The sequence below is a fragment of the Oncorhynchus gorbuscha genome, unplaced genomic scaffold, assembly GCF_021184085.1.
Source record: "Oncorhynchus gorbuscha isolate QuinsamMale2020 ecotype Even-year unplaced genomic scaffold, OgorEven_v1.0 Un_scaffold_28:::fragment_2:::debris, whole genome shotgun sequence".
Classification (NCBI taxonomy): domain Eukaryota; kingdom Metazoa; phylum Chordata; class Actinopteri; order Salmoniformes; family Salmonidae; genus Oncorhynchus; species Oncorhynchus gorbuscha.
The window spans coordinates 30,369-56,988 of NW_025745143.1; the positions used below are offsets into that span (position 1 = coordinate 30,369).

The 26,620-nt window shown below is 41.5% G+C and overlaps 2 protein-coding genes and 1 pseudogene across 2 annotated transcripts; 2 read left to right on the forward strand and 1 right to left on the reverse strand.

The window, feature by feature from the left end:
* Positions 1 to 9,218: 9,218 nt before the first annotated feature.
* On the reverse strand, positions 9,219 to 11,202 carry LOC124017585 (40S ribosomal protein S28). Its single transcript, XM_046332784.1, has 4 exons — positions 11,106 to 11,202; positions 10,771 to 10,818; positions 10,233 to 10,357; positions 9,219 to 9,337 (listed from the first exon to the last, which is right to left on the reverse strand). Exons 1-3 carry the CDS (start codon positions 11,142 to 11,144, stop codon positions 10,235 to 10,237), a joined length of 210 nt encoding a protein of 69 aa, XP_046188740.1. The 5' UTR covers positions 11,145 to 11,202; the 3' UTR covers positions 9,219 to 9,337; positions 10,233 to 10,234.
* A 4,650-nt stretch (positions 11,203 to 15,852) lies between these two features.
* Positions 15,853 to 17,534, forward strand: LOC124017583 (annotated as a pseudogene).
* Positions 17,535 to 21,714: 4,180 nt separating this feature from the next.
* On the forward strand, positions 21,715 to 24,310 carry insl3 (insulin-like 3 (Leydig cell)). The gene is made up of 2 exons (XM_046332781.1): positions 21,715 to 21,978; positions 23,547 to 24,310. The coding sequence occupies exons 1-2, from the start codon at positions 21,792 to 21,794 to the stop codon at positions 23,834 to 23,836; spliced, it is 477 nt and encodes a 158-aa protein (XP_046188737.1). The 5' UTR covers positions 21,715 to 21,791; the 3' UTR covers positions 23,837 to 24,310.
* Positions 24,311 to 26,620: the final 2,310 nt, after the last annotated feature.

Below are 26,620 nucleotides of genomic sequence, written 5' to 3' on the forward strand. Positions count from 1 at the left end.
ATAACTCTTTTTTTACCCCCCCCCCAATCACTCAAAAACGGGCCTAACAGCAGCAACATGTCTGACCCTGCCTCGTGGCTCCAGCATGCAGTCACTCTTTGCACCTGCTATTTGCACTGCCACTTTGCTGAGTAGTGGGAATTGTGGTAAACTGATATACAAACAACCGGTATGCGACGTGGGGGACTGCACCTTTGAAAATAAATAGTTCTAGATTTCATTGACCAATCCCCAGTGCTATTTGTATGGGCTGGTGAAAAGCAAAAAGTCTGAAATGTTTTTTTTTTCTTCTCGGGCTGAAGTCCCCTAGCACTCTTTCTCATTCCCACTGTGTCTTACGTGGTCACACACATGTTGAGAACATACACATTCAATTCCCCATTCTTCATGTCCTTCTCATGGTCACACACACTTGATCATCTACTGCACAGGATGGAAGTCGGCAGCTTTAGGCAGGTTGTTTACTGGTTATTGGGCTAGCACAAGTTCAGAACATCTTAATGAACGACTTGGCGTCAATGCAAATTAGAGTATTTGTGCCTTTTTAAAATGTGTGTTTCTCTTGTCTCTTAACTTATTTAATGTGCTTTGCTTTCATGCCCCCAAGCTGTGGGAACTTGGCCTTCATCTTGGAGCTTAATTAAACCTGTTGTGCTGCAATTAATGGCAGGAAATGGATTCTCTGTGCTTAAGGTTGCACTGCAGTTCAGAGAACCAGTGAATGTCCGCTAGTTACCTCAGAGGCGGTTGTCTGAAGGCCTCCCTCTGTGTCCTAAGGGCCCCATTAGTAAATATGAGCACCATGACTGGGGCCACTGTCCGGGTCAAGGGCAGTAAATCAGAGGCCCCGCTTCCCCAGGAGGTTCCCTGACCCCCACCACAGCATGTCCTACTACACAGCATGAGAGTGACAAAGGCTCTGCCAAGTTCCAAAGATGCCTTTTCCCAAATGTCCTCTATATGCAATGGGGGATATAATTTAAACAGTGACACCAACTCCAATTTTAACATTGATAGGGTGTTATTGGCACAGGATCCAATTTTAGCATTGTTGAAGCTTAATACTCCGCTGTCTGGCTTCCAAACAAGGTTATCACGATATGTTTGGAGGAAACCTGAGGAGTAGGTTAAGTGGGCTGTCCTGAAGTCATCCTGTTTGTCGTGCCAAGTGTCTGAAGGAACCTTTTCAAAATCACCACTAACGATCTATTGGACTGAGGTAGCTAGTCTTACATAATTGAACCTCCAATAAATATCTCTTTCAATTTGTACATCATGAATTTTAAGTCTGTAAGATCTGTGATACAATTGTTAGATATAGCATAGGGTGCATAACTTTGGTTCTCTCGGGCCAGAGTGTAGGCCTGTTTTTGTTTGTTACTGCCTAATAATCAGATCGGTAGATGGGTAGCCAGTTATGTGAACTGCCATAAATCTAATTAATTGCCAAGGACAAAAGAAAACCAGCACAATACAGGAGGTTTGCACCTCTGAAATACATAGAAATTGCTTTACACATCATATACTAAGTGCACAGTAAAGATTACTATATGAGAACTTGTCTCAACAAGTACCTCAGATTCTGTTTTCATGTTTTTCTTTCCGCCTGCGGTTGGGTTGGAAACTTGGCGTGGTCTTGTTGACTATGATATACCCTAGAGACAAGTCACCCTGCTGTTTTTCCCTGCACTGTACAAGTAAAGGCCTGAAGGCCTGTGGAGAGAGAGAGAGAGAGAGAGAGAGAGAGAGAGAGAGAGAGAGAGAGAGAGAGAGAGAGAGAGAGAGAGAGAGAATATTAAAATTAGAATCAGCTTCCTATTTCGCAACAAAGCATCCTTCACTCATGCTTCCAATCATACCCTCGTAGAACTGACTATCCTGCCGATCCTCGACTTCGGCAATGTCATTTACAAAATAGCCTCCAACACTCTACTCAGCAATTTGGATGCAGTCTATCACACTGCCACACGTTTTTTCACCAAAGCCCCATATACTACCCACCACTGCGACCTGTATGCTTCTCGTTGGCTGGCCCTCGCTTCATATTCGTCTCCAAACCCACTGGCTCCGGGTCGTCTATAAGTCTTTGCTAGGTAAAGCCCCACCTTATCTCAGCTCACTGGTCACCATAGCAGCACGCGCTCCAGCAGGTATATTTCACTGGTCACCCCCCAAGCCAATTCCTCCTTTGGCTGCCTTGCCTTCCAGTTCTCTGCTGCCAATGACTGGAACGAATTGCAAAAATCACTGAAGCTGGAGACTCATTTCTCCCTCACTAACTTTATGCACCAGCTGTCAGAGCAGCTCACAGATCACTGCACCTGTACATAGCCCATCTGTAAATAGCCCATCCAACTACCTCATCCCCATACTGTTATTTATTTTTGCTCCTTTGCACCCCAGTGTCTCTACTTGCACATTCATCTTATGCACATCTATCACTCCAGTGTTTAATTGCTAAATTGAAATTATTTCACCACTATGGCCAATTTATTGCCTTACCTCCCTTATCTTACCTCATTTGCACAAACTGTATATATACTTTTTTCTATTGTTTTATTGACTGTATGTTTGTTTATTCCATGTGTAACTCTGTGTTGTTGTTTGTGTCGCACTGCTTTGCTTTATCTTGGCCAGGTGGCAGTTGTAAATGACAACTTGTTCTCAACTAGCCTACCTGGTTAAATAAAGGTGAAATAAAAAAAATAAAAAATGTACACCCTACACACCCTGGTAGATGTCCTCCAAAATAATACCAAAATATATGCATGCTTTATCGACTTCCAAAAAGCATTTGATTCTATTTGACATACAGGACTGTTCTACAAAGTTATTGAAAGTGGTGTAGGGGGTAAAACTTATGACATAATTAAATCAATGTATACTGGTAATACGTGCAGCATCAAAATTTGCAAGAAAATAACAGATTTCTTTAACCAGGGGCGGGGCCTTCGCCGAGGTTGCAATCTGAGCCCTGCACTCTTCAATATTTACAACAAATTGGCCACTATTCTAGAAAACTCCTCCGCCCCTGGTGTTAGTCTCCACAATTCAGAGATTAAATGCCTGCTCTTTGCAGATGACCTATGCCTGCTGTCACCCACAGCACATGGCCTACAGCAGAGCCTGGACCTGCTAGAGCAGTACAGTGCAAAAATACTAAAATAATTATTTTTCAGAGAAGATCCTGATCTCATGGAATTATACCCAAGTTCTCAATTGGTACAAAATATATAGAGTACTGCACACACTACAATTACTTTAAAAATAAGCTCAACTGGACACCTTCATGATGCAGTGAATGAACTGAGAGAGAAAGCACACAGGGCATTCTACGCCATTAAAAAACAAATTCAAATTGAAATACCTATAAAGATTTGGATAAAACTAATTGAATGTGTCATTGAACCAATTCTACTTTATGGCAGCGAGGTGTGGGGTCCACTTGCAAAACAAGATTTCACCCAGTGGGACAAACACCCCATTGAAACCCTGCATGCAGAGTTCTGTAAGAGTATCCTACATGTCCACAGGAAAGCTACAAACAATGCATGCAGTACAGAATAAGGCCAGTATCCACTAATAATAAAAACTAAAAAAATAGCAATTCAGTTTTGGAAACATCTAAATACAGTGACCCCCTCTCATATCATTACCAAGCCCAGCAATACTAAGAGTCCACTCATTCAGCTGGTCCTGGGGCTGAGTTCACAAACCTGTTCTACTAACACACTGAAGCCTCAGGGTCAGAACATCCAATCAATCAGAATAAACCAAATTACAACACAGTCAAAACAAAACTACATTACTTATTGGGAAACACAAAGCAAAATGCAGTGCTATCTGGCCCTAAATCGACAGTACACCGTGGCAAACTATTTGACCATGGTTACTGATCAAAACGTTAGCAAAACCTTGACAAAGTACAGGCTCAGTGAGCACAGCCTTGCCATTGAGAAGGGTAGACACAGGAAATCATGGCTCTCTGTAGAGGAAAGAATGTGAAACCACTGCACCACAGCAGAACCCGAGACCCGAGACATTTCTTGACAAAATGACAAAAATATAAAACAATTGGAGTGTAATTTCCCCAAATTTGAAACCCTTATTCAAGGTTTCTAAGACCTCTCTGATGAGGATAGGTTACCCGTCCTGTTGGGGGAGGACTTAGAGAGCTGTGTGTTGGCAGCACACATGATTTATTATTATTAATTATGTTAATATTTGAAATGTCCAAAGTAAGCTTTGGCAATATGCACATTGTTACGTCATGCCAAAATGCGAATTTAATTTGAGAGAGAGCGAGAGAGAGCCATCCCCACACACAGAGACACACAGAGAGAGAGAGAGCCACCCCCACCCAGACACAGAGGGAGGGAGGGAGGGAGGGAGGGATCCAAATTGATCAGCTCTTACAAATATATCTATATATTGAAATTTACATTATTTATTCATTTTCAATGTACTTTACTCAAACCAGTTATTATCACTTATTATAAATGAGATAATTTATACTATCAGCTCTTGGAATATCCAGGGCCTATACTCTTCCTATTTTGGTTTTTAAAAACAAATCCAGAATTTCTTAAAAACATCATGGGACAGGACATCATAATCTTACTGGAAACATGGTGTTGTGGAGACATAGATACTCAGTGTCCCTCAGGCTATAGAGAAAGTTTACTACATTCAGTGTTAAGTCCTGTAATAAGTAAATATCAAATTGGCTTTCTCCCCAACCATTGCACTACTGACCATTTATGCACCTTACACACACACACACAATTAATAAACACGTCCACTAAAAAAAAAGAGGGCAAAATCTGATTATTTGATTATATTTAAGCAGAAAGGGCTATGGTGGTAAGGTGTATGACTTAATAAAATGTATGTACACAGAAAACAAGTGTGCAATAAAAATCTAAAACCAAAGAACAGAATTCCTTTCACAACGTCGAGGTGTGAGACAAGGCTGCACGGAGGGCACCCACCCATCTTTTCAACTAAATTGCTATCTGGCCCTAAACAGAAAATACGAAGCAGAGACAGATTCTTACCAAGTACAGGCTGAGTGACCACCAATTGGCAATAGAAACCGGCAGACATAAAAATATATAAATATTCCTCACCAAGAGATTAATTATTCACAGAAATTACTACACTTATTCCAAATTTTTACTTATTAAACCCAGAGGAAAAACTAAAAATACTTATGGGCTAAGGAGCAATGGCTCCTCTTGCAGCCAAATTTGTATTTGCCTGCCATAGCCTGAAGGACACTGAATAATAACATCTGTAGTACTAACAGCTGTAGTACATCTGTAAAATAACAGCTGTAGTACTGACGAAATGGTGAAGATGGCAATTACATAGTTAGTTTCCATGTTTAGCTTTTTATATTTATTATATTTCTATATTGACTGTTTACCATTTTATTGTTTTTCATGTTTTTATTATTATTATTTACTACCATTTTATATTATTTGTTATTCTTTATACTTTTATTACACACAAACACACATAGAGAGACACACACAGAGAAAGACACACGCACGCACACACAGCCTCTAATCGCTAGGCTACATGCTGCCCGTGTAGATGATTCAGATATGAGTGTTGTGGAGTGATGAGAAGTAAGCTGACACCTTGTTGTTTTCATCCCTTTCGGAGATGTTGTTGTTGACTAAGAAGTCTGATAAGCATTCAGCTTGGAATCTCTCCCTCTTATCAAGTGCCAGCCTGCTCTTTCTAGTCGTTCACATCGGCACTTTCAATGAAACTTCGCCAAAGGTGTCAAATGTGATTGAGACTAAATATGGCTCATAGGTTATCAGCTTACCTAAGAGATATTATATTTATGTCAACTGAGTTGATTACAAACTGTGACAACCCAACATGTTGTTTAGAGATTGATATGTATGGTAGTGTCTACTTGGCATGTTTTCCTCTGAGGTAAATATAGAATTGATAGATGTAGTTTCAATAATTGCAGATGGTTTCAATGACCAAAACGTCATTATTAAGACCCTGAGTTTTACCTGAAACTTTGGGCTCTTCTCCCGGGTCAGGTCACATGGTTAGGTTTCATTCAAGACCGTATTCGTAATATGTAAACATGAAAGTGGGGTAAACTCATGCATTTTTGTCATTTTGTATGTTGAAATATTAATAATATATAATAATAATAATATATGCCATTTAGCGGACGCTTTTATCCAAAGCGACTTACAGTCATGTGTGCATACATTCTACGTATGGGTGGTCCCGGGAATCGAACCCACTACCCTGGCGTTACAAGCGCCATGCTCTACCAACTGAGCTACATATTACTTTAGGAATGAAAACAATGGTTACCCTTTGGTCTTTCATCCACCTGTCTTCTGAGAAATGACAGCTCATGATAATGCCAAACGATACCATGTGTCATTGGACCCACTCTTCGAAGTCCATGAATAGCTTGGCAAAAGTTGATCCGGTCCATTTGCAAATGTATGCCAGTGAGAGGGGCCCGTAATAGTTCGGAAGTAAATCACTTTGGGTTTCAACTTACGTCTTTCTGAGTTTTTTATTTCACCTTTATTTAACCAGGTAGGCTAGTTGAGAACAAGTTCTCATTTGCAACTGCGACCTGGCCAAGATAAAGCATAGCAGTGTGAACAGACAACACAGTTACACGTGGAGTAAACAATTAACAAGTCAATAACACTAGAAAAAAAAGGGAGTCTATGTGAAAGTTGCACCAGGACACAGGGTAGCTAACAGGTCATTTTGATTGTGTCGAGCTGTTGATCCACTGAACGGTCACAGTACTCTACTAGACAGCAGCAAATGCTGCTCTACGCTGTCAAGTCCACCGCTCTGTCCTCCTAACATATTTAAAATTCCCTCTTAAACAAGAAACGAGACCTCACATTCTGATGGATTACTTTCATAATCATCACACTTACTTACCAGAAGAGAACAAAATCACAATTGATCGGATAAGAGGAACGAGACATACAAAAGCATTGTAGACAATGATAGGTCAGAAACAAGCCATGTTTAAAGGAATTTGTGAGGCATTTGTAACAGTATAGAGGCATAATGATAATGTCAATCAAGCTTAATTTAGATAGCATTCATATACCATTCTGGTCTCAAAATACATACACCACTACCTATGTATTTGGACAGTGATGTCAAAATGTTTCATGAGGTGACAGTACAGAATGTCACCTCATTTAAAAATGAGGGTATTTTCATACATAGACCTATCAAGTGGTTTCATTTCTAAAAAGTAAATCCAATACGCATGAAAACACCCTCAAATAAAAGGTGACCATCTGTCACCCTGCAGGATACTTTGGATTTGAGATCAGATGTACTGGAGCTACATTTAACATCACTGTCCAAATACATGTGATGAGTGGAATTAGGTACCACAAACAGTATGTCCATGTCCTGTAGTTGTTGGAAATAGGTAGACGGTAAGTGTTGTTACAGAATAGAAAGCAATTTCACCGCAAACCACACAGAGGTGTTGAAAAGGTGCACATAGCAAAGGGAATACTCATTCAAACTGTAAATGGGTTGACCTGCTTTTCTTTTGGTATTTACGGACTTGTTTAACTTTGCCCATTGAGGCTGGAATTCAAACTTGCACCGCAGAAAAAACACTATTTAAAAAAGATATGTTTACACTGCTTAGTGGAACACAAAACACTGAATTTTGATTAAAGGGTGTATTTTTGCAGCCTTTTGCAAGTTTGCTTGAATCTGGCCCAAAATGTTGGAGACAGGAAGTTCATGAGTTCAAGTTAGTGTATCACTGACTGTTCATGGAACATCGGTGTAAAAATAACCCCGTGGCAGATGTCACAACCCTCTCTGTGGACTACTGAAAAGTAATGAGTTAAACTAGGAAGGATGCTTCCCTCTACTGGAAATGAGCTAACTCAACATGAACTTGATATTGCATCATAACGAAAAGCCCCAACAGGGTAGTTCCATTACAATTATTTGGCAATTCATGTTGCTACAACAACCTTCAGACAAAAAAAAAAAAGTGTCAACTTCTGACAGTAAAACATTGAACAAAAAGGGTAGGCTAAACTTTGTGGAAATGATAGTGAAATAAGATTTCAGCATGAAATATGACCTACGATTCTGGAGCAGTGAAACTCTAGATTTGGGTCTAGCTGTAGAAGGCTATAAAAATAAAAAAAAATCTGAGGAACGGCAATAGCAACACAGTAGGGAATGATACTATACATAGTCATATTACACTAGTATGCGGGATCAGGAATATCCATTTTTGTAGACCAATGTTCACATAGCATCATACAGCTAGAGATGTAAGAGGAAGCAAGACATCCCAATCTCAAATATCTTTTTCTGGTTCATATAATCAAAAAACAGACCAGACCCCGCTACTGTCACATTAGTCTACGGGAAAACCACCCCTTAAGCAGACTAACCATATTCCCCCCAGTGGTGAAAATGTCATCACTTATCCATCTTTGATTCATGCCTCCCTTACCTACAGTAAACCCTGATCTGATAAAATAAGATAAGTATCACAGAACCCTTGCTCTCAAATTATGCCAAATATTGATCAGGGTACAAAACCCAATCCAAATAAAAGGGAAAAACATTCCATCCCTTAATATTTCAATCGAATGAGAAAAAAAAACTGTGGCATTGTTTAGGCCTACAAATAAACTAGTCCTAAGTACAGACTGAAATCCACCCTTAGCCCTCCTACCCACCCACGTGGATCTGAAACTATTGGATAGGCGTAAGCAACAAAGTGAAAATCCCACCCACCCAGTCTAGCCAATCCTTTCAAATCTAGAGGTGCCCCATGGCTCAATTTAAAATTCAGCAAACGTAGGTGAGCATTCCAAATACTGTACATAAACACCATTTAGTTCCAGTGATCACCGAATCAGTACGCTGCTGCTACTTCGTCCCCTTGTACAGTACATTTCTGTATGCTGCTCTTCTGACAAAAGGAGAGCAATCATTCAAATCAAACCTGTTAAGGTTTTACTTCAGCACCTGCACACATTTTGCAGTAAGTGGGAATTGTATGTCTAAAATAGGATCATCAATGCAACAGGTGGCATCCATACCATATTCAAGGACAAAGTGTACTTTAAAACAAACTACCCTAAACTACCACTTTGGTTCACAACATGTCTACACACACTGGTCATTGAACAGGAAAAACACAAATCTTCACCTTGAACAACACATTTTTATTTTTTCTTAAACTGCACAAGTGAGATGTGGGGCCACACTGATTGGGTGTCTGCACCCCAGGCGTTGGTTTGGCATCTCACAACTTCGCCGGGCACTGCAACGAAAGATGTGGGAATTAATTAAATTTATATAACAGATCCAAGGACATAATTTTAACAGTCACCTACATATCCCTGGGATGTCACCACCTTCCGGAGACACCCGAAACCCCACCTCTTTAAGGAATACCTAGGATAGGATAAGTAATCCCTCTCACCCCCCCCCTTTAAGATTTAGATGCACTATTGTAAAGTGACTGTTCCACTGGATGTCATAAGGTGAATGCACCAATTTGTAAGTCGCTCTGGATAAGAGCGTCTGCTAAATGACTTAAATGTAAATGGATGACATACAAGTGGATGTAGAGCCTAATGACTTCCCAGTCCACCAACAATTATTTACCTTTTACCCTAAAGTAATACTTTTATAGAGGTCGTGGTAAATGGTTTTGACTTCCCTTGAGGGCCATTGATAGCAACATTGGTTTATAGTTCCCTTGGATTGTCACACCAAAAGCTACTTCAGAAATCCTGCAGGATTGCAATTCCAGCCCGACTGCGACACACCTGATTCGTCTAAACTGCTCTTCACGACAAAGCTTAATTGAATCAGGCTGAAGCAAAAACATGCCCACACAACTGCATTTACATTTACATTTAAGTCATTTAGCAGACGCTCTTATCCAGAGCGACTTACAAATTGGTGCATTCACCTTATGACATCCAGGAGTACACATGACTGACCTAATATACATCCAGGGCTCTCCAACCCGGTTCCTGGAGAACTACCATCCTGTATGTTCACACCAACCCTAGCACACCTGATTTGAATAATCAGCTGGTTGATATGCTGAATGAGTTACAACTGGGGTTGAGTGAACCTACAGGACTATAGCTCTCCAGGAACAGGGTTGGAGAGCCCTGCTTTACATGGACAATAGTATGGCACACCTTTAACGCAGCCTTCTGGCTTCCCTTTCAGACTCCAGAAGTGTCAGCACATCACCCTCTCTGACTGGCCCCTTCACATTCCTGATGATCGACCGGTTGCTGTCATCCATGAACTCCACACGGACCTGAAAGAGACAAAACATGATACATTAGAACATGCAACAGCCACACACTACTGTTCACAGATTCCATAACACAGAACCAAGGACCTAAATAATACATCTGATCACACCAGGTGTTTAAACTATTGCATTTCTATAAATAAATTGCATTTCAATGTAGTAACAGTTGGGATACACATGTCATTGATTTAACTACCTACTTTGTTTTACCATGACATGTTAGCTGGCTAATTTAGTGACATTTTGCCACAACCAAACTTGTACATTAGCATGGGGTATAGCCAGAATAACAGACGTGGAATCAAGGACTACTAGTTAGTGCACAATACTAACTAGCAAGCTAATATTGCTAACCATCGACATTGATTAACTAATTGGCTATCAAGTTAGCCTACTAACGTTTCAGTAACACATACCTGAGTACACTGTCCCTGGGAACCAGTTCTCCCGAGCACCTTGGTGACCTGGAGAAGAATCGTAAAACGGTTAGTTAGCCAACTACACATCTGAGATAACGTGGGACGTATGAGTGCCTGTTTTTCAGCTAAATTGTGTTAAGCTAGATAAATTAATGGTTGCTGTAATTTAGCACTTCCAACACGCGCAGCTCACCAAGCAATGAGGCTCCGTTCAAGTATAAACGTGGCAGGAACTTTTTTTTATTAAAATGAGCTCAAATGAAACACTGAGTATTTACGAATGTACACATTAATATATTGAAAGTCTCTTGAATATGATTGCGTTTTCTTACTCTTGCAAGCTTGATCGGCTGCACGCGGCTGGCATCCATATTGTCAGGTTGACTGGAAAGGAAGTCACGTGGTGAGAGTACTGTATATATTCAAACTGTAATCCAAATTATTTTCAACTTTTAATAGATTTAGGCACTTTGTAATTGTATTATTTCATATTATGTATGATATCTGTTTAAAAAATACATATCCCTGGATTAAAAACATAGTATATTTAAAATAAATGAACATTTCCGGTTCCGGTATTGTTGTTCATTCACTCCAAGAAGTAGGCGGATGGGGGGGATGAATAATCAGTATAATGCCTTTGATTTCTAATTATAGTTGCATTAAAAATATATATTATTTTATAGGTATATTTTAATCTCAAAGACAAAGCCTGATTAACTAATTGAAGCAGTGTGGAGTCTTACACCAATATAAAGTTGAATTTCGAAGGACGAGACAAAACAAATGCACTTGTAATGGCACTTACAAATATATTCTATCAATAAAATGTGTCTATCAATTAAAATTTGAAGGGTATTTTTTTATTTACATCTTTTATAAATGAACCTTTATTTAACTAGGCAAGTCAGTTATGAACAAATTCTTATTTACAATGAAGGCCTAGCAAAAGGCAAAAGGCCTCCTGTGGGGACAGGGGCTGGGATTAAAAATACAAAATAAAAATATAGGACAAAACACACATCACGACAAGAGAGACAACACTACATAAAGTGATACCTAAGACAACAACATAGCATGGGGGCAACACAACATGGTAGCAGCACAAAACATGGTACAAACATTGTTGGGCAAAGACAACAGAAAGAAGGTAGAGACAACAATACAGTGGGGCAAAAAAGTATTTAGTCAGCCACCAATTGTGCAAGTTCTCCCACTTAAAAAGATGAGAGAGGCATGTACTTTTCATCATTTACATTTACATTTAAGTCATTTAGCAGACGCTCTTATCCAGAGCGACTTACAAATTGGTGCATTCACCTTATGACATCCAGTGGGACAGTCACTAACAATAGTGCATCTAAAACTTAGGGGGGTGGGGTGAGAGGGATTACTTAACCTATCCTAGGTATTCCTTAAAGAGGTGGGGTTTCAGGTGTCTCCGGAAGGTGGTGATTGACTCCGCTGTCCTGGCGTCGTGAGGGAGTTTGTTCCACCATTGGGGGGCCAGGGCAGCGAACAGTTTTGACTGGGCTGAGCGGGAGCTGTACTTCCTCAGTGGTAGGGAGGCGAGCAGGCCAGAGGTGGATGAACGCAGTGCCCTTGTTTGGGTGTAGGGCCTGATCAGAGCCTGGAGGTACTGAGGTGCCGTTCCCCTCACAGCTCCGTAGGCAAGCACCATGGTCTTGTAGCGGATGCGAGCTTCAACTGGAAGCCAGTGGAGAGAACGGAGGAGCGGGGTGACGTGAGAGAACTTGGGAAGGTTGAACACCAGACGGGCTGCGGCGTTCTGGATGAGTTGAAGGGGTTTAATGGCACAGGCAGGGAGCCCAGCCAACAGCGAGTTGCAGTAATCCAGACGGGAGATGACAAGTGCCTGGATTAGGACCTGCGCCGCTTCCTGTGTGAGGCAGGGTCGTACTCTGCGGATGTTGTAGAGCATGAACCTACAGGAACGGGCCACCGCCTTGATGTTAGTTGAGAACGACAGGGTGTTGTCCAGGATCACGCCAAGGTTCTTGGCGCTCTGGGAGGAGGACACAATGGAGTTGTCAACCGTGATGGCGAGATCATGGAACGGGCAGTCCTTCCCCGGGAGGAAGAGCAGCTCCGTCTTGCCGAGGTTCAGCTTGAGGTGGTGATCCGTCATCCACACTGATATGTCTGCCAGACATGCAGAGATGCGATTCGCCACCTGGTCATCATAGGTACACTTCAACTATGACAGATAAAATGAGAAAAAAAATCCAGAAGATCACATTGTAGGATTTTTAATGAATTTATTTGCAAATTATGGTGGAAAATAAGTATTTGGTCACCTACAAATAAGCACGATTTCTGGCTCTCACAGACCTGTAACTTCTGCTTTAAGAGGCTCCCCTGTCCTCCACTCGTTACCTGTAATTAATGGCACCTGTTTGAACTAGTTATCAGTATAAAATACACATGTCCACAACCTCAAACAATCACACTACAAACTCCACTATGGCCAAGACCAAAGAGCTGTTAAAGGACACCAGAAACAAAAGTGTAGACCTGCACCAGGCTGGGAAGACTGAATCTGCAATAGATAAGCAGCTTGGTTTGAAGAAATCAACTGTGGGAGCAATTATTAGGAAATGGAAGACATGATAACCACTGATAATCTCCCTCGATCTGGGGCTCCACGCAAGATCTCACCCCGTGGGGTCAAAATGATCACAAGAACGGTGAGCAAAAATCCCAGAACCACACAGGGGGACCTAGTGAATGACCTGCAGAGAGCTGGGACCAAAGTAACAAAGCCTACCATCAGTAACACACTACGCCGCCACGGACTCGAATCCAGCAGTGCCAGACGTGTCCCCCTGCTTAAGCCAGTACATGTCCAGGCCCGTCTGAAGTTTGCTAGAGAGTATTTGGATGATCCAGAAGAAGATTGGGAGAAGGTCAGATGAAACCAAAATATAACTTTTTGGTAAAAACTCAACTCGTCGTGTTTGGAGGACAAAGAATGCTGAGTTGCATCCAAAGAACACCATACCTACTGTGAAGCATGGGGGTGGAAAAGTCATGCTTTGGGGCTGTTTTTCTGCAAAGGGACCAGGACGACTGATCCGTGTAAAGGAAATAATGAATGGGGCCATGTATCATGAGATTTTGAGTGAAAACCTCCTTCCATCAGCAAGGGCAAAGATGAAACGTAGCTTGGTCTTTCAGCATGACAATGATCCCAAACACACTGCCCGGGCAACAAAGGAGTGGCTTCATAAGAAGTATTTCAAGGTCCTGGAGTGGCCTAGCCAGTCTCCAGATCTCAACCCCATAGAAAATCTTTGGAGGGAGTTGAAAGTCCGTGATGCCCAGCAACAGCCCCAAAACATCACTGCTCTAGAGGATATCTGCATGGAGCAATGGGCCAAAATACCAGCAACAGTGTGTGAAAACCTTGTGAAGACTTACAGAAAACATTTGACCTCTGTCATTGCCATCAAAGGGTATATAACAAAGTATTGAGATAAACTTTTTTTATTGACCAAATACTTAATTTTCGATCATAATTTGCAAATCAATTCATTAAAAATCCTACAATGTGATTTTCTGGATTTTTTTTCTTCTCATTTTGTCTGTCATAGTTGAAGTGTACCTATGATGAAAATTACAGGCCTCTCTCATCTTTTTAAGTGGGAGAACTTGCACAATTGGTGGCTGACTAAATACTTTTTTGCCCCACTGTACATCAGGCAAAGCAGCCACAACTGTCAGTAAGTGTCCATGATTGAGTCTTTGAATGAAGAGATTGAGGTAAAACTGTCCAGTTGAGTCTTTTTTTGCAGCTCGCTCCAGTCGCCAGCTGCAGCGAACTGAAAAGAGTAGCAACCCAGGGATGTGTGTGCTTTGGGGACCTTTACCGAATCTGACTGGCAGAACGGGTGTTGTATGTGGAGGATGAGGGCTGCAGTAGGTATCAGATAGGGAGGAGTAAGGCCTAAGAGTGTTTATAAATAAGCATAAACCAGTTGTGACGGGTATACAGAGATGACCAGTTTACACAGGAGTATAGAGTGCAGTAATGTGTCCTATAAGGAGCATTGGTGGTAAAACTGATGGCCGAATGGTAAAGAACATCTAGCCGCAGGAGAGCACCCTTACCTAACGTCTCCGTAATCTAGCATGGGTAGGATGGTCATCTGAATCAGGGTTAGTTTGTCAGCTGGGATGAAAGAGGAGTGATTACGATAGAGGAAACCAAGTCTAGATTTAACCTTAGCTGCAGCTTTGATATGTGCTGAGAGAAGGACAGTGTACCGTCTAGCAATACTCCCAAGTACTTGTATGAGGTGACTACCTCAACCTCTAAACCCTCAGAGGTAGTAATCACACTGGTTTGGAGAGGGGCATTCTTCTTACCAAACCACATGAACTTTGTTTTGGAGGTATTCAGAACAAGGTTAAGGGCAGAGATTACATTTACATTGTTTACTAACATTGGAGTAAAACAAGCTTATATTTTGGGGTTGAACTATGCTCCCGAGGCATTTATAAGTTATGTTCTTCAAGAATCAATGGGTACATATCATTAATTTATTAGGTCCAAAAATGGATGTAGTAACAGCAGTTTGCTACTTTATTGTAGAAATACTGTCTATAGGCCAGTGGAAATAAGGGGGAATTGATCTGCACGATAAAATTGCAATCCAATGGTATTAACGGGAAATGGAGGTTGTAATGAATGCATAGATATGAAGGTATACGTGAGGTTGTTTACTGTGATTCCTTTCTGTCCAGTTTGAACTGCATGTACCTGTAAGCCTTTAAATTAATAGCTGTCACAAATGAACGACTGCTGTCTCTGCTCTGCATTTCCCTCCTCCCAGCACCAAATCCTTAAATCACAACACTAATCCTCACTGACAGTATTTTTAACTTCTGTTAGGATAGAAAGAACAGCAATGGAATTAGAAAATCAGTGAGGAGGATGAATCCCCAACTAGATCTTCTTGCACGTCCAATCAAACGCGGTATAGCTTTCCTCTCCCTGCTGAATTTGTAAGAAAAGGATGAAGAAAATCTTCCTTTTGTTGTTCTTCGTTTTGTGGAATGGAAAACGTGTGGGATATTGGATTTGCTGGTAAATGTCTTTCTTTAATGACTTAACTTTCAATGGGTGAGCAAGATTTATTTTCTTCTCATACATTTCCAATGGAACAACCTTCAAGAAACCCTTGCCACCTAAAAAAGTGAAAGCAGGAAAGCTCTGCGACAGCATGGATGTCTATGGACTACCTAGGCAGCCCTGCACCTCAGACAATGGTTCTGAAGGAGAAAAGGCCTGCTCGCCTCCCTACCACTGAGGAAGGAGGTTTTCACTCAAAGGAAGTACAGCTCCCGCTCAGCCCAGTCAAAACTGTTCGCTGCCCTGGCCCCCCAATGGTGGAACAAACTCCCTCACGATGCCAGGACAGCGGAGTCAATCACCACCTTCCGGAGACACCTGAAACCCCACCTCTTTAAGGAATACCTAGGATAGGTTAAGTAATCCCTCTCACCCCACCCCCCTAAGTTTTAGATGCACTATTGTTAAGTGACTGTCCCACTGGATGTCATAAGGTGAATGCACCAATTTGTAAGTCGCTCTGGATAAGAGCGTCTGCTAAATGACTTAAATGTAATGTAATGTAATGTAAAGAAAAGGGAGAAAGAAAAATGTGTTGCCAGACAATCCAACATAGTCACAATCAATGTCGGTGGGAAAGTCTTTCAATTCCCAATCCACCCAGTTCTCCTCTACCCAAAAAACAGGATTGGCTCTCTGGCCCTCTGTACCGATCCTATGAAGAGGATGACACTCTGTGACGATTATTCGGCCCACAAAAATGAGTTCTTCTTTGACCGGGACCCCACTTTCTTCAATTACATCTTCCACTTCTACTGCAGTAATGTCATGTGGGTGATGGAGAGTCTATGCCCGCTCAATTTTGAGGAGATGATCTTCTGGGGTCTGTGCGTTAGGGACACTCCGAGGTGGGACACATCCTGTTTGAAGAAAATGTTAATGAGATCAAAGATGGCCTGAAGGTCAACCAGGAGCTGATCGACGAGATCAAGCCGGCCCAAGGGGGCGAGGAGGCCATGTTCAAGACCATGTTCCTGGGGGGGGGGGGGGGGGGGGGGGGGGGGGGGGGTCCGCAAGGCCCTCTGGGACCTGATGGAGAACTCTTACTCCTCATTAGTGGCTAAGGGCTTTGCCGTGTTTTCCAGCCTTTTCGTCCTCATCTCCATTGTGGCGATGACCCTCAACACGGTGAAGGAGCTGAGGAAGTACACCATCTACGGCAAGACTTACATGGAGTGTGTGGAGATCGTCTCCATCGTATTCTTCTCCTTTGAGTACTTCTTGAGGCAGCACACCACCTGTGACATCAAACACTTTGTGAAAAGTGCTCTAAAGTTTGTGGACCTTTTGGCTGTCATGCCCTACTTCATCCAGATTATTTTTGAGATTTTCACAGTGCCCCAAGGACCTGAAGACCATGGCCCGGGTCAGCAAGGTTAGCAAGGTGCTCAAGGTGGTCAAGCTCCTGCGCATCTTCCGCATCCTCAAGCTGGCCAAGCATTCCACGGGCATGCAGGCGTTTGGACTCACCATCCGGCAGTGCTCAGAGCGGGTGTGCTGCCTTTTCCTGTTCATTATCCTGGGCATCTTCACCTTCTCGGCCCTCATGCACACTGTGGAGCTGGACAAGCCAGGCACCCCCTTGGTGGTGGGCCGCTGTGAGTAAACAACTCCATCTTCTTTATGTTTTGTCTTCTGTACAATATGCTCTACATTTCAGTTCTTCTCCTATGGTATGCCACTTCTATTTTAGCAACATACACTACATGACCAAAAGTATGTGGACACATCAAAATTCTCATTTCAAAATCATGGGAATTAATATGGAGCTGGTCCCCCTTTTGCTGCTACAACAGCTTCCATTCTTCTGGGAAGGCTTTCCACTAGATGTTGGAACATTGCTGTGGGGACTTGCTTCCATTCAGCCACAAGAGCATTGGTGAGGTGGGCACTGATGTTGGGTGATTAGGCCCGGCTCACAGTCGATGTTCCAATTCATCCCAAAGGTGTTTGATGTGGTTGAAGTCAGGGCTCTGTGCATGCCAGTCAAGTTCTTCCACACCATGTTGAAACAGGAAAGGGCCTTCCCCAAAATGTTGCCACAAAGTTGGAAGCACAGAATAATCTAGAATGTCATTGCATGCTGTAGAGTTAAGATTTCGCTTCACTGGAACTAAGGGGCCTAGCCCGAACCACGAAAAACAACCCCGGACCATTATTTCTCCTCTACCAAACGTTATAGTTGGCACTATGCATTGGGGAAGGTAGCATTCTCTTGCGTTGGCCACCAAACCAAACAATTCACTACTCGACTAAGTGACCTTACAGATATTTGTATGTGTGAGGTACAGAGATAAGGTAATCATTCAAAAATCATGTTAAACTCTATTTCTGCACACATAGTGAGTCTATGCAACTTATTATGTGACATGTTAAGCACATTTTTATTCCTGAATTTATATACGCTTGGGGATGAATACTTATTGACTCAAAAACATAATTCCACTTTGAGATTATGGGGTATTATGTGTAAACCAGTGACACAAAATCTCAATTTAATCCATTTTAAATTCAGGCTGTAACACAACAAATATGTGGTAAAAGTCAAGTGGTGTGAATACTTTCTGAACACTGTAGTACTGTATATAGGACTCAATTGCAATAAATATACTATGCAATGGTTGCAAAGAATGTGCAAAGAATAAAAGTTATTTAATCTCATCTGTTGTTTTTTTCGTTCAAGCATGTTGAATGTCTCACATCTGCACAGACTGCAGGTTAGGAATGTAGTGTTTTAATTCTTAAAAGTCTAAGATGTTGAGGGAGGGGGTGCTAAGCTGACATATGGAATTGTTTAAGATAGTATGACCATGTATCATTTAGCATTTTTGTTATATATAGTACCAGTCAAATGTTGGACACACCTACTCATTCCAGGGTTTTTCTTGATTTTTACTAATTTCTACATTGTAGAAGGTCGGCGTCGACGGTTTACTAGCCGCCACTGATCCCCTTTCTGTTTGTTTTGTCTGTGATTCTTTTCACACCTGGTTTAATTTGCGTTTATTTCTGTGTGTATATAGAGTACCTGTTGTCTGCCTTAGTTCGTGCGGGATTAGATTTGTGTGTATTGCGCTCGATTGTATTTGATGTTTGTTGTTTTCACTATAACGCACGTGTATGTGTCGGAACTGTGTTTGTTACTCCGTGTGTTTGCATGCGTTTCTGAGTATTCGAGAGCGTAGGTTTTGGATTTTCGTCTGTGTTCTTTTTGTATTGGTGGACTATATTATTAAATACGCTTCTCAGACATCCCTGCTCTCCTGCGCCTGACTCCTACACCTCTCAACGAGACGCACGTTATCACATGTGCGCTCTCTGATATGACATTAATTGAAATCATAATCATTTCAGATATAATAGAATGTGATTGATAAACAAAAGGTTATTTCACTTTCCCAGCTGTCCACCTTGACAATTCCCCGTCAGAAGAAGCGTAGGTTGATTTTGGCAATCATGGCTTCACTCTGAAATGGCCAAGATGCATCTCGGTCAGCACAGCCTCCTTCTCCTCCTTAGTAAAAAAACACATTCCAGTGTGGCTGGCCATCCTTCCCTTGTAGGTACATGATTGCCTAACAAGTTGGAAGAGAAGATTTGTTGAAATACTCAAGTCAAGTCTCAAGTACATTTGCACTGCTGTCTTTCTCTGTCTCTCTCTCTCTGTCTCTCTTCCACTCTCTTCCCACCTCTCTCTCCTTCTCTCACTTTCTTTCTCACACCCTCGCCTCAGCAGCCTCCACTGAACTATATGTATAGCTAACAACATATAGATGACCAACTAACTAGATGGAAAATGTTTGTGCATAGCTTAATCTGTTCAATTATCTAATAGAAGTTAACTGCTTGTGAATTTCTCTGAATATTGCGCCTCTTGTCGATATCAGTGGTGCCTTCATAGTACTTCGCCTGGTTGGAAAGATACAAGAAAATCTCCTCGAGGGATGCCATTGAAGTGCAAGCCACATACAAACAGCAAGGGAGGCAGGGTAGCCTAGTGGTTAGAGTGTTGGACTAGTAACTGGAAGGTTGCAAGTTCAAACCCCCGAGCTAACAAATCTGTTGTTCTGCCCCTGAACAGACAGTTAACCCACTGTTTCTAGGCTGTCATTGAAAATAAGAATTTGTTCTTAACTAACTTGCCTAGTTAAATAAAGACAAAAAAACAGAAATCTACAATAACAGTAGCTAGCTGGTTGACAGTAGCTGCTGGTCGACCAGGCAGGCTGAGGTAAATAAGTACAGTAGCTAGCAACGTCAATCTATTGTCATGAATCTTGCCCTGGAATGACAACTGAAAGATTTCTGCTAGATTGCAAATTCAATATTGACTATATTGTAAAAATTCATGAAAACAAAAATGAGCTGTTTTGGTCTTAATTTAAGGTTAGCAGTGTGGTTAAGGTTAGGTTTAAAATCTGATTTTATTACTTTGTGGCTGTGCCAGCTAGTGACCAGTCTGCAGAGCTGCCTCCAGAACAAGATTCATGACGAAAAATGTTCCACATCAATTAAATCGAGAAGCCAGTCGCCTGGCGGTGTCTTCTAGCGTCAACCTGGAGCCAAGTAGGGAAAGACAGGGAATGCACCCAAGGCCACACACACACACACACACACACACACACACACACACACACACACACACACACACACACACACACACACACACACACACACACACACACACACACACACACACACACACACACACACACACACACACACACACACACACACACACACACACACACACACACACAGTGAAAGGAGTCCGTGTGATGGCTGTGACTCCACCATGGGACTCCTTGATATTGCTATTCTAGATATGATGCACTTTGAATTTTATTGTCTGCATATTTTATTTTGAGACGAACAAAACAAGATGTAACTGAAGCTCAATGCCAAGTACCGCATAATGTCCGTATTCAACAAATGTTTGAAATATGAAGCTGTGGTATGAATACGCATGGTAAGTCATTATCCTTGACTTTGTTTTGCACCTGCATCCTGATTTTATTAGCTCCCCTTCTTCTAGATAAGTCCAGATACATCCATAGTTGGTAAATAACATTTCTCAAAGAAAATATGCGAACTAATCACAGAGAATACATACACATATCAACATTTTCAAATAATAAAAAGTCCCTAAATGTGAAGATTTACGGAGTAAGTTATGCGCCATATTTTCACAGTAGAGGCTCATCAGGGTTAGATAATGAAATATTTCATAATGGTAGCATACAACACAGCAACTTCATTGTCCATATGTTACAGAGAACAATGGAAATGAGTCTTCCACCCACTCCCTTTTTCTCAGCGCCTGGCCCAGGATTCAAACCAGCCACCTTTCAGCCACAGGTCCAACTCCTTAGCCTCTGGGCTACCTATAACACAAATCAGATTTATTATCCATCAGGTCAATATATGGATCACCCTATGGTTTTGGGGCCATAAGAGGCTTTTCTTGAATATGAGTAAACTTAATCTTTATAATGAAAAGGAAAAACAATTTCAGATCACCTGGAAGTATTCATTTTCCTATACTTGCACCACTAACCCCAGTTCATAAACCCCATGCTATAGATCACCATTTGACATGTATTTATCTCAAATGAGAGTTCCAGCCTTGAGGGGAACTCTCTTTGACATGTAGTGATCTCAAGATCAGGACATCCTTTTCCTTGGCCAAGGGCGAATGGCTCCTTATGAGAATCCCGGGCCTGGCATAGACAGCAGGGCACTATATAAGGCTCTAGGAAGCTCTCACAAGCTACACATCACATCCCTCCTCATCGTACCATACCTGCTGCATCGATTTGCTGTTTGTGTGATTCACTTGGGTGCAAACATCCTCATCAACATCATGGATGCTAAGTGTCTTGTGTCTCTTGTGGTAGTTCTCATGGTTGGGGTGTATGGGACCCATGGGCAGGATGCCAGGGTGAAGCTGTGTGGGAGAGAGTTTATCCGTATGGTAGTCACATCGTGTGGGAGCTCCAGACTGAGGCGCTCCACTCCGGAGCTTGGACAACACCCCGTCAACCACCACAGTGAGTACAACTCTCAAGGACCTAATAGCTTGTTTTCATATGTTTATTATTCTGCTGTTTGTGCCGGAGTTCAGTTTAGTTGAATCCGAAAGGCATACATGTATTTTCTATACTGAAATGCATCCAACTGGGTACACACGGGTTGAACCAACATTGTTTCCACGTCATTTCAAAGAATGACGTGGGATAGACATTCAATTGACGTCTGTGCCCAGTGGGACGAGAATGGAGGTTGGAGGTAAATGGAATCCTCTTCTCAAACAAGCTGACATCCAAAGCATGAAGTATATGAGGATGGAGTTGGAGAACCCCTCCTGAGAACCCTTACGGGAGTTGTAGAATTGAACATTTTTCAATCACCTGGAACAGAGCCATAATCATCATGATTTTTTTCTGCATAGGTTATCTCAGCATATCTTCTTCACCTGTCCCATTGTCATTTTAATGAGGGTGTCCTGACTGTAAATCACACATCTCAATATACAGCAATAACATGCCTAAGATATTACATACAAATTACAAAACAGTACATAACACATATCATCAATACAGGCACATATCATGGAGTCATAATTAATACAATAATATCATGATATTTAAACACTTAAGCGTGCCAGATACATTTAAAACAAGCATTTTTTCTGCATATCTAAGCTTACCTCTTGAGCTGTCTGTATCCTCCTGACTGGTGGTTCTTTTTTCAATAAACTAAATATGTTTACTCTGTATCTCTGCAAAATCTGGTTAAAAGATGTGAGTCTTAATCAGTGCATTTAGTAATTGGTTGCTAAAGTCCAGCAACCTTCCAGCAGATAGCTAAGATAGTTAGAGAATCTACTCTCATTTGATTGATAGCCTGAAATGGCTTGTTAGCTAGTTAGAAGGTCGGGAGATTGGGAACCTATCTGGCTAGCTAGCTAAAGCCAACTTTATACAATTGCTAGGTGGTAGTATTTCAGAGAAACAAAGAAACATGTTTGTTTTATTTATTCATCAAGAAGGAATGAATAGGCTACATAGCTTGATCAAATTAATTTACAAACATACCTCCTGCGAGTGCTGCCCATCACTGACTACTAAAATCAAATCAAACCCTGTGTGTCACTCTTAACTCTTTTTCTTGCTCCGTGGTGCACCTTCGAAGTAACCACTTACTAGGGAGAGTAGGGGGTTCCAGCCAGAGTGCCCCCTCCGCAAAATACCACTGACAGATCTTTTTATAAACAATTTTGACAAAACTTGGGCTTAAAAATTACGTTCAGTAACTCATTTAACATCTACAAAATGTCAAAACAGGACAAATCCTGGGTGGCGCAGCAGTCTAAGTATCTTAGTGCTGGAGGCATCACTACAGACCCTGGTTTGATTCCCGGGTTTAGCAAGAGTAGGCTGCATTGTAACTAAGAATGTATTCTTAACAGACTTGCCTAGTTAAATAAATGTTAAATAAAAATAACAAATTCAATTCTGAGGGGGCATGTGCTCTTGTGCCCCCTATAGGCATGACACCTCTGCTGACATCTGCCTACATTGTGAATGATGCCTAATTCTGTTTTTTCCTTCTACAGGGGTAATTCTGGATTGGCTGAACAGCAATCAGTTTTCCAACCTGAGGACTTCAGAGACTGGTGAAGATGTGTTGACACAGCAAGATGACCAGGACTCCACAGAGAGTATGACAGAAGACCAGCAGACCCATCCAGGGTTTCCCAGCACAAAGCAGGTCCAGGGGGACATGGAGCCTTCAACCGTCCCTCTGGGGTACACCGTGTCCTCCCGTACCCGCCGAGACGTGGGGCCTGCTGGGGTGTGCTGCCGATCCGGCTGCACCATGAGCGAGCTGGTCCAGTATTGCTAAGCTAAAGCTAATGCTAGACTAATGCTAGGCAAGAATAACATTTCACAAGGAATTGTTGGTCAGCCATTGCTTGGTTAGCCATTGGAATGATGGAATAGGTTAAAATCAGATTTATTTACATTGGTTGGGATGTTTGAAGGGCCATTTTGCAGTTGCCAAACCTTTGCATTAGAGCTAATGCAGTTAGTTCTACAGAAATGTTCATGTTGTTTTCTTGATATCATGAATTGTGTGTTAATCTAATCATTAGAGTATTGTTGTGGAAGGACTTGTGTAATGATAAAACCTAGATGGAAAGAATGTTGTCGAAAGAGGCTTTATTTATCATAAAAATAATTTGTATTATTTATCACATTAATATTATACTTGATTCTCACCTGCACAATGAAGGACAACAATGAATGCCAAATGAGAGTTGTCAAGAAACCTTCCTGTTCATCTTGAAACACAATGTAATAAAGCTTTTGAAGATCATCGGTGAGTGGAGGTTACTTAACAGTTGTCTGTCTTATGCAAACCATGCTTTTCTGACTTCAAACAGGGACAATAACCTCTCACTTCTCCACAATGTGTTGCGAGCTCCATGCCATGTTGAAAGTGCTTTGAAACCTATAGTGACATGTGCTATACTGTAGAAATGCAATCAATCCATGTGTCATAGAGAAGGCATCATCCCCACAGAGCATCCCCCTCTCGTAAAGATCAAATGATCCACCTGCCCTCTCACTCCACTTGAAGCAATTTCCATTCTCATTACAATCTTCATCAGTGTACATCATTGAAAAAGGCAGAGAAAATCCCTTCAAAAGTCTGTATGGCAGTAGCCAGATTACAGCTCCCAAATCATACTCGGTCTGAATAGACACGAAATCCGGTTGACGCTCTCTGATAAGGATGAATCGGATTGGGCCAAATGCTCCAACTAAGACACCATAACACAAATCCCTTTAACCGCACAGTGTGTGTGTGTGTGATGTGTGTGTGTGTGTGTGTCTGGGAGGGGGGGGGGGTCCTGCTAACATCGCATCAGATATGATAAGCACTTAAGATGCCACTATATAGTGGAACATTTAGCCTGTAGAATAGGGGATAATATATGGTTGCTGTTGTGTTACGTCAGCTCAGATGGTGTTATCCATTTTGAATGAAAATAAAAAGTGTTGAAATTATATTACAGAATGCATAATAATTTTGTATGAAATGTATTAAAAACATTATTTGGAAAAAATAAATATCTTTATAAAACCAATTTTTTGTTTGTTTTATTGTGACACCTGGTGATTACCTGTATTTCACCAGCATAGTAGCATTTCAGGGTTAATGGCAATATGGTGCGGGTCTCTAATTAACAGATGGAACTGGCAGTGATAGACACCAAGCAGGCCTCGAGATACAGTTTTCAACCATGTCAATCGTATCGTGTCCTTTCATTTATGCCAAATTTATTGGCTAATTTGAGCTAAAAAAATCACCTGTGGATTTTGTTCAATATCTCCAATTCCATTGCATTACACCAATGCTGCCCAAATGCTCTGTCTATATGCGAATACGCATCGCTTGTAATACAGTTTTGGAAACATTTGGAACTTAACGTTCATGTGAGCAAGAAATACTGTTTTTAATATAAAAGATAAACTTACTGTATGCAATTTAACAAAGTTGCACCAGGCAAGGTTTCAAAAACCGTAACGCTAGCGAGGATTTAATAGCGTTTCTAAACGTTAAAACATAGCGTTGGGATTGTAGTTCACATTAGCCAGATGTGGTCCGTATCAACTGAGAACCCAAGGGTGAAGGCTATAAAGGCGTCCCATACATAGAATATTACCGTTGTAGATCTCCTAAGCCTGTGTTAACCTCCGACCTTATTTTCGGCGTTTATCCCAAAAGCTTCTTCCTTCCTTTGCTCATAGGAATGGCTAAATGAAGCAGAAGTGAATCATTTCCGTTTTTTAAGACTACAAACTGACGAGGTCTATTTTGGTGTCAGAAGTGGCTATATGGAAAAAGACGGATGGTTGGTTTCCTGGCTTAAAACCAGGGGATAGTTGTTAAAAGGGGCAGCAGGTAGCCTAGTGGCTAACGTGTTAGCCCACTGTTCCTAGGCTGTCACTGTAAATTAGAATTTGTTCTTAAGTTCTTAACTGACTTGCCTAGTTAAATAAATACAAATGTCTCATTTTACTTTCACCTCCTGTAGTAGGTTATTGACTCACTGAATTTATCTATCCAATAAGCCTAATATCGAATGATCACTGTTCACATTGATTGCCCACAGTTGCGGTTCAAATTGCACATTGACTTTTGAAGGTGCCCTATAAATTCTGTGATGAACCAACATTGTATAGGGGTGCATATGTTTATATTTCAACACTAATGGGGGTGCCTCTGGGGGGTAACCAGCAATTCTTTAAATGTAACCCTATATATTAGGCTTACTGCATTTCCTGCAAGGTTGATTAACTTGAGAGAGAAACAAATATATTGAGAATTTCTTGTCATGTCCTGAAATCAGTGATATTAAATGGGATTAACCGTCCACAACCAATACTGGTTGGGTTGGGTCATGGCTAGAAGGTATCCAGTTTTTGTCAAATTAACGTTAGATTTCTTTTACGTTAATTTGACAAACGCTGTATCTCTTCTAGGCGTGACCATTGGGGTTGGAAAGGCAAGTAGTGTGTTTGCAGTGTGTTGTCGACCACCAGAGGGCATCAGATATCTATTGTATATGAACATTGCGTTGTCTGCATTTCACTATTATAGTTGCTCTTATTTTACCAA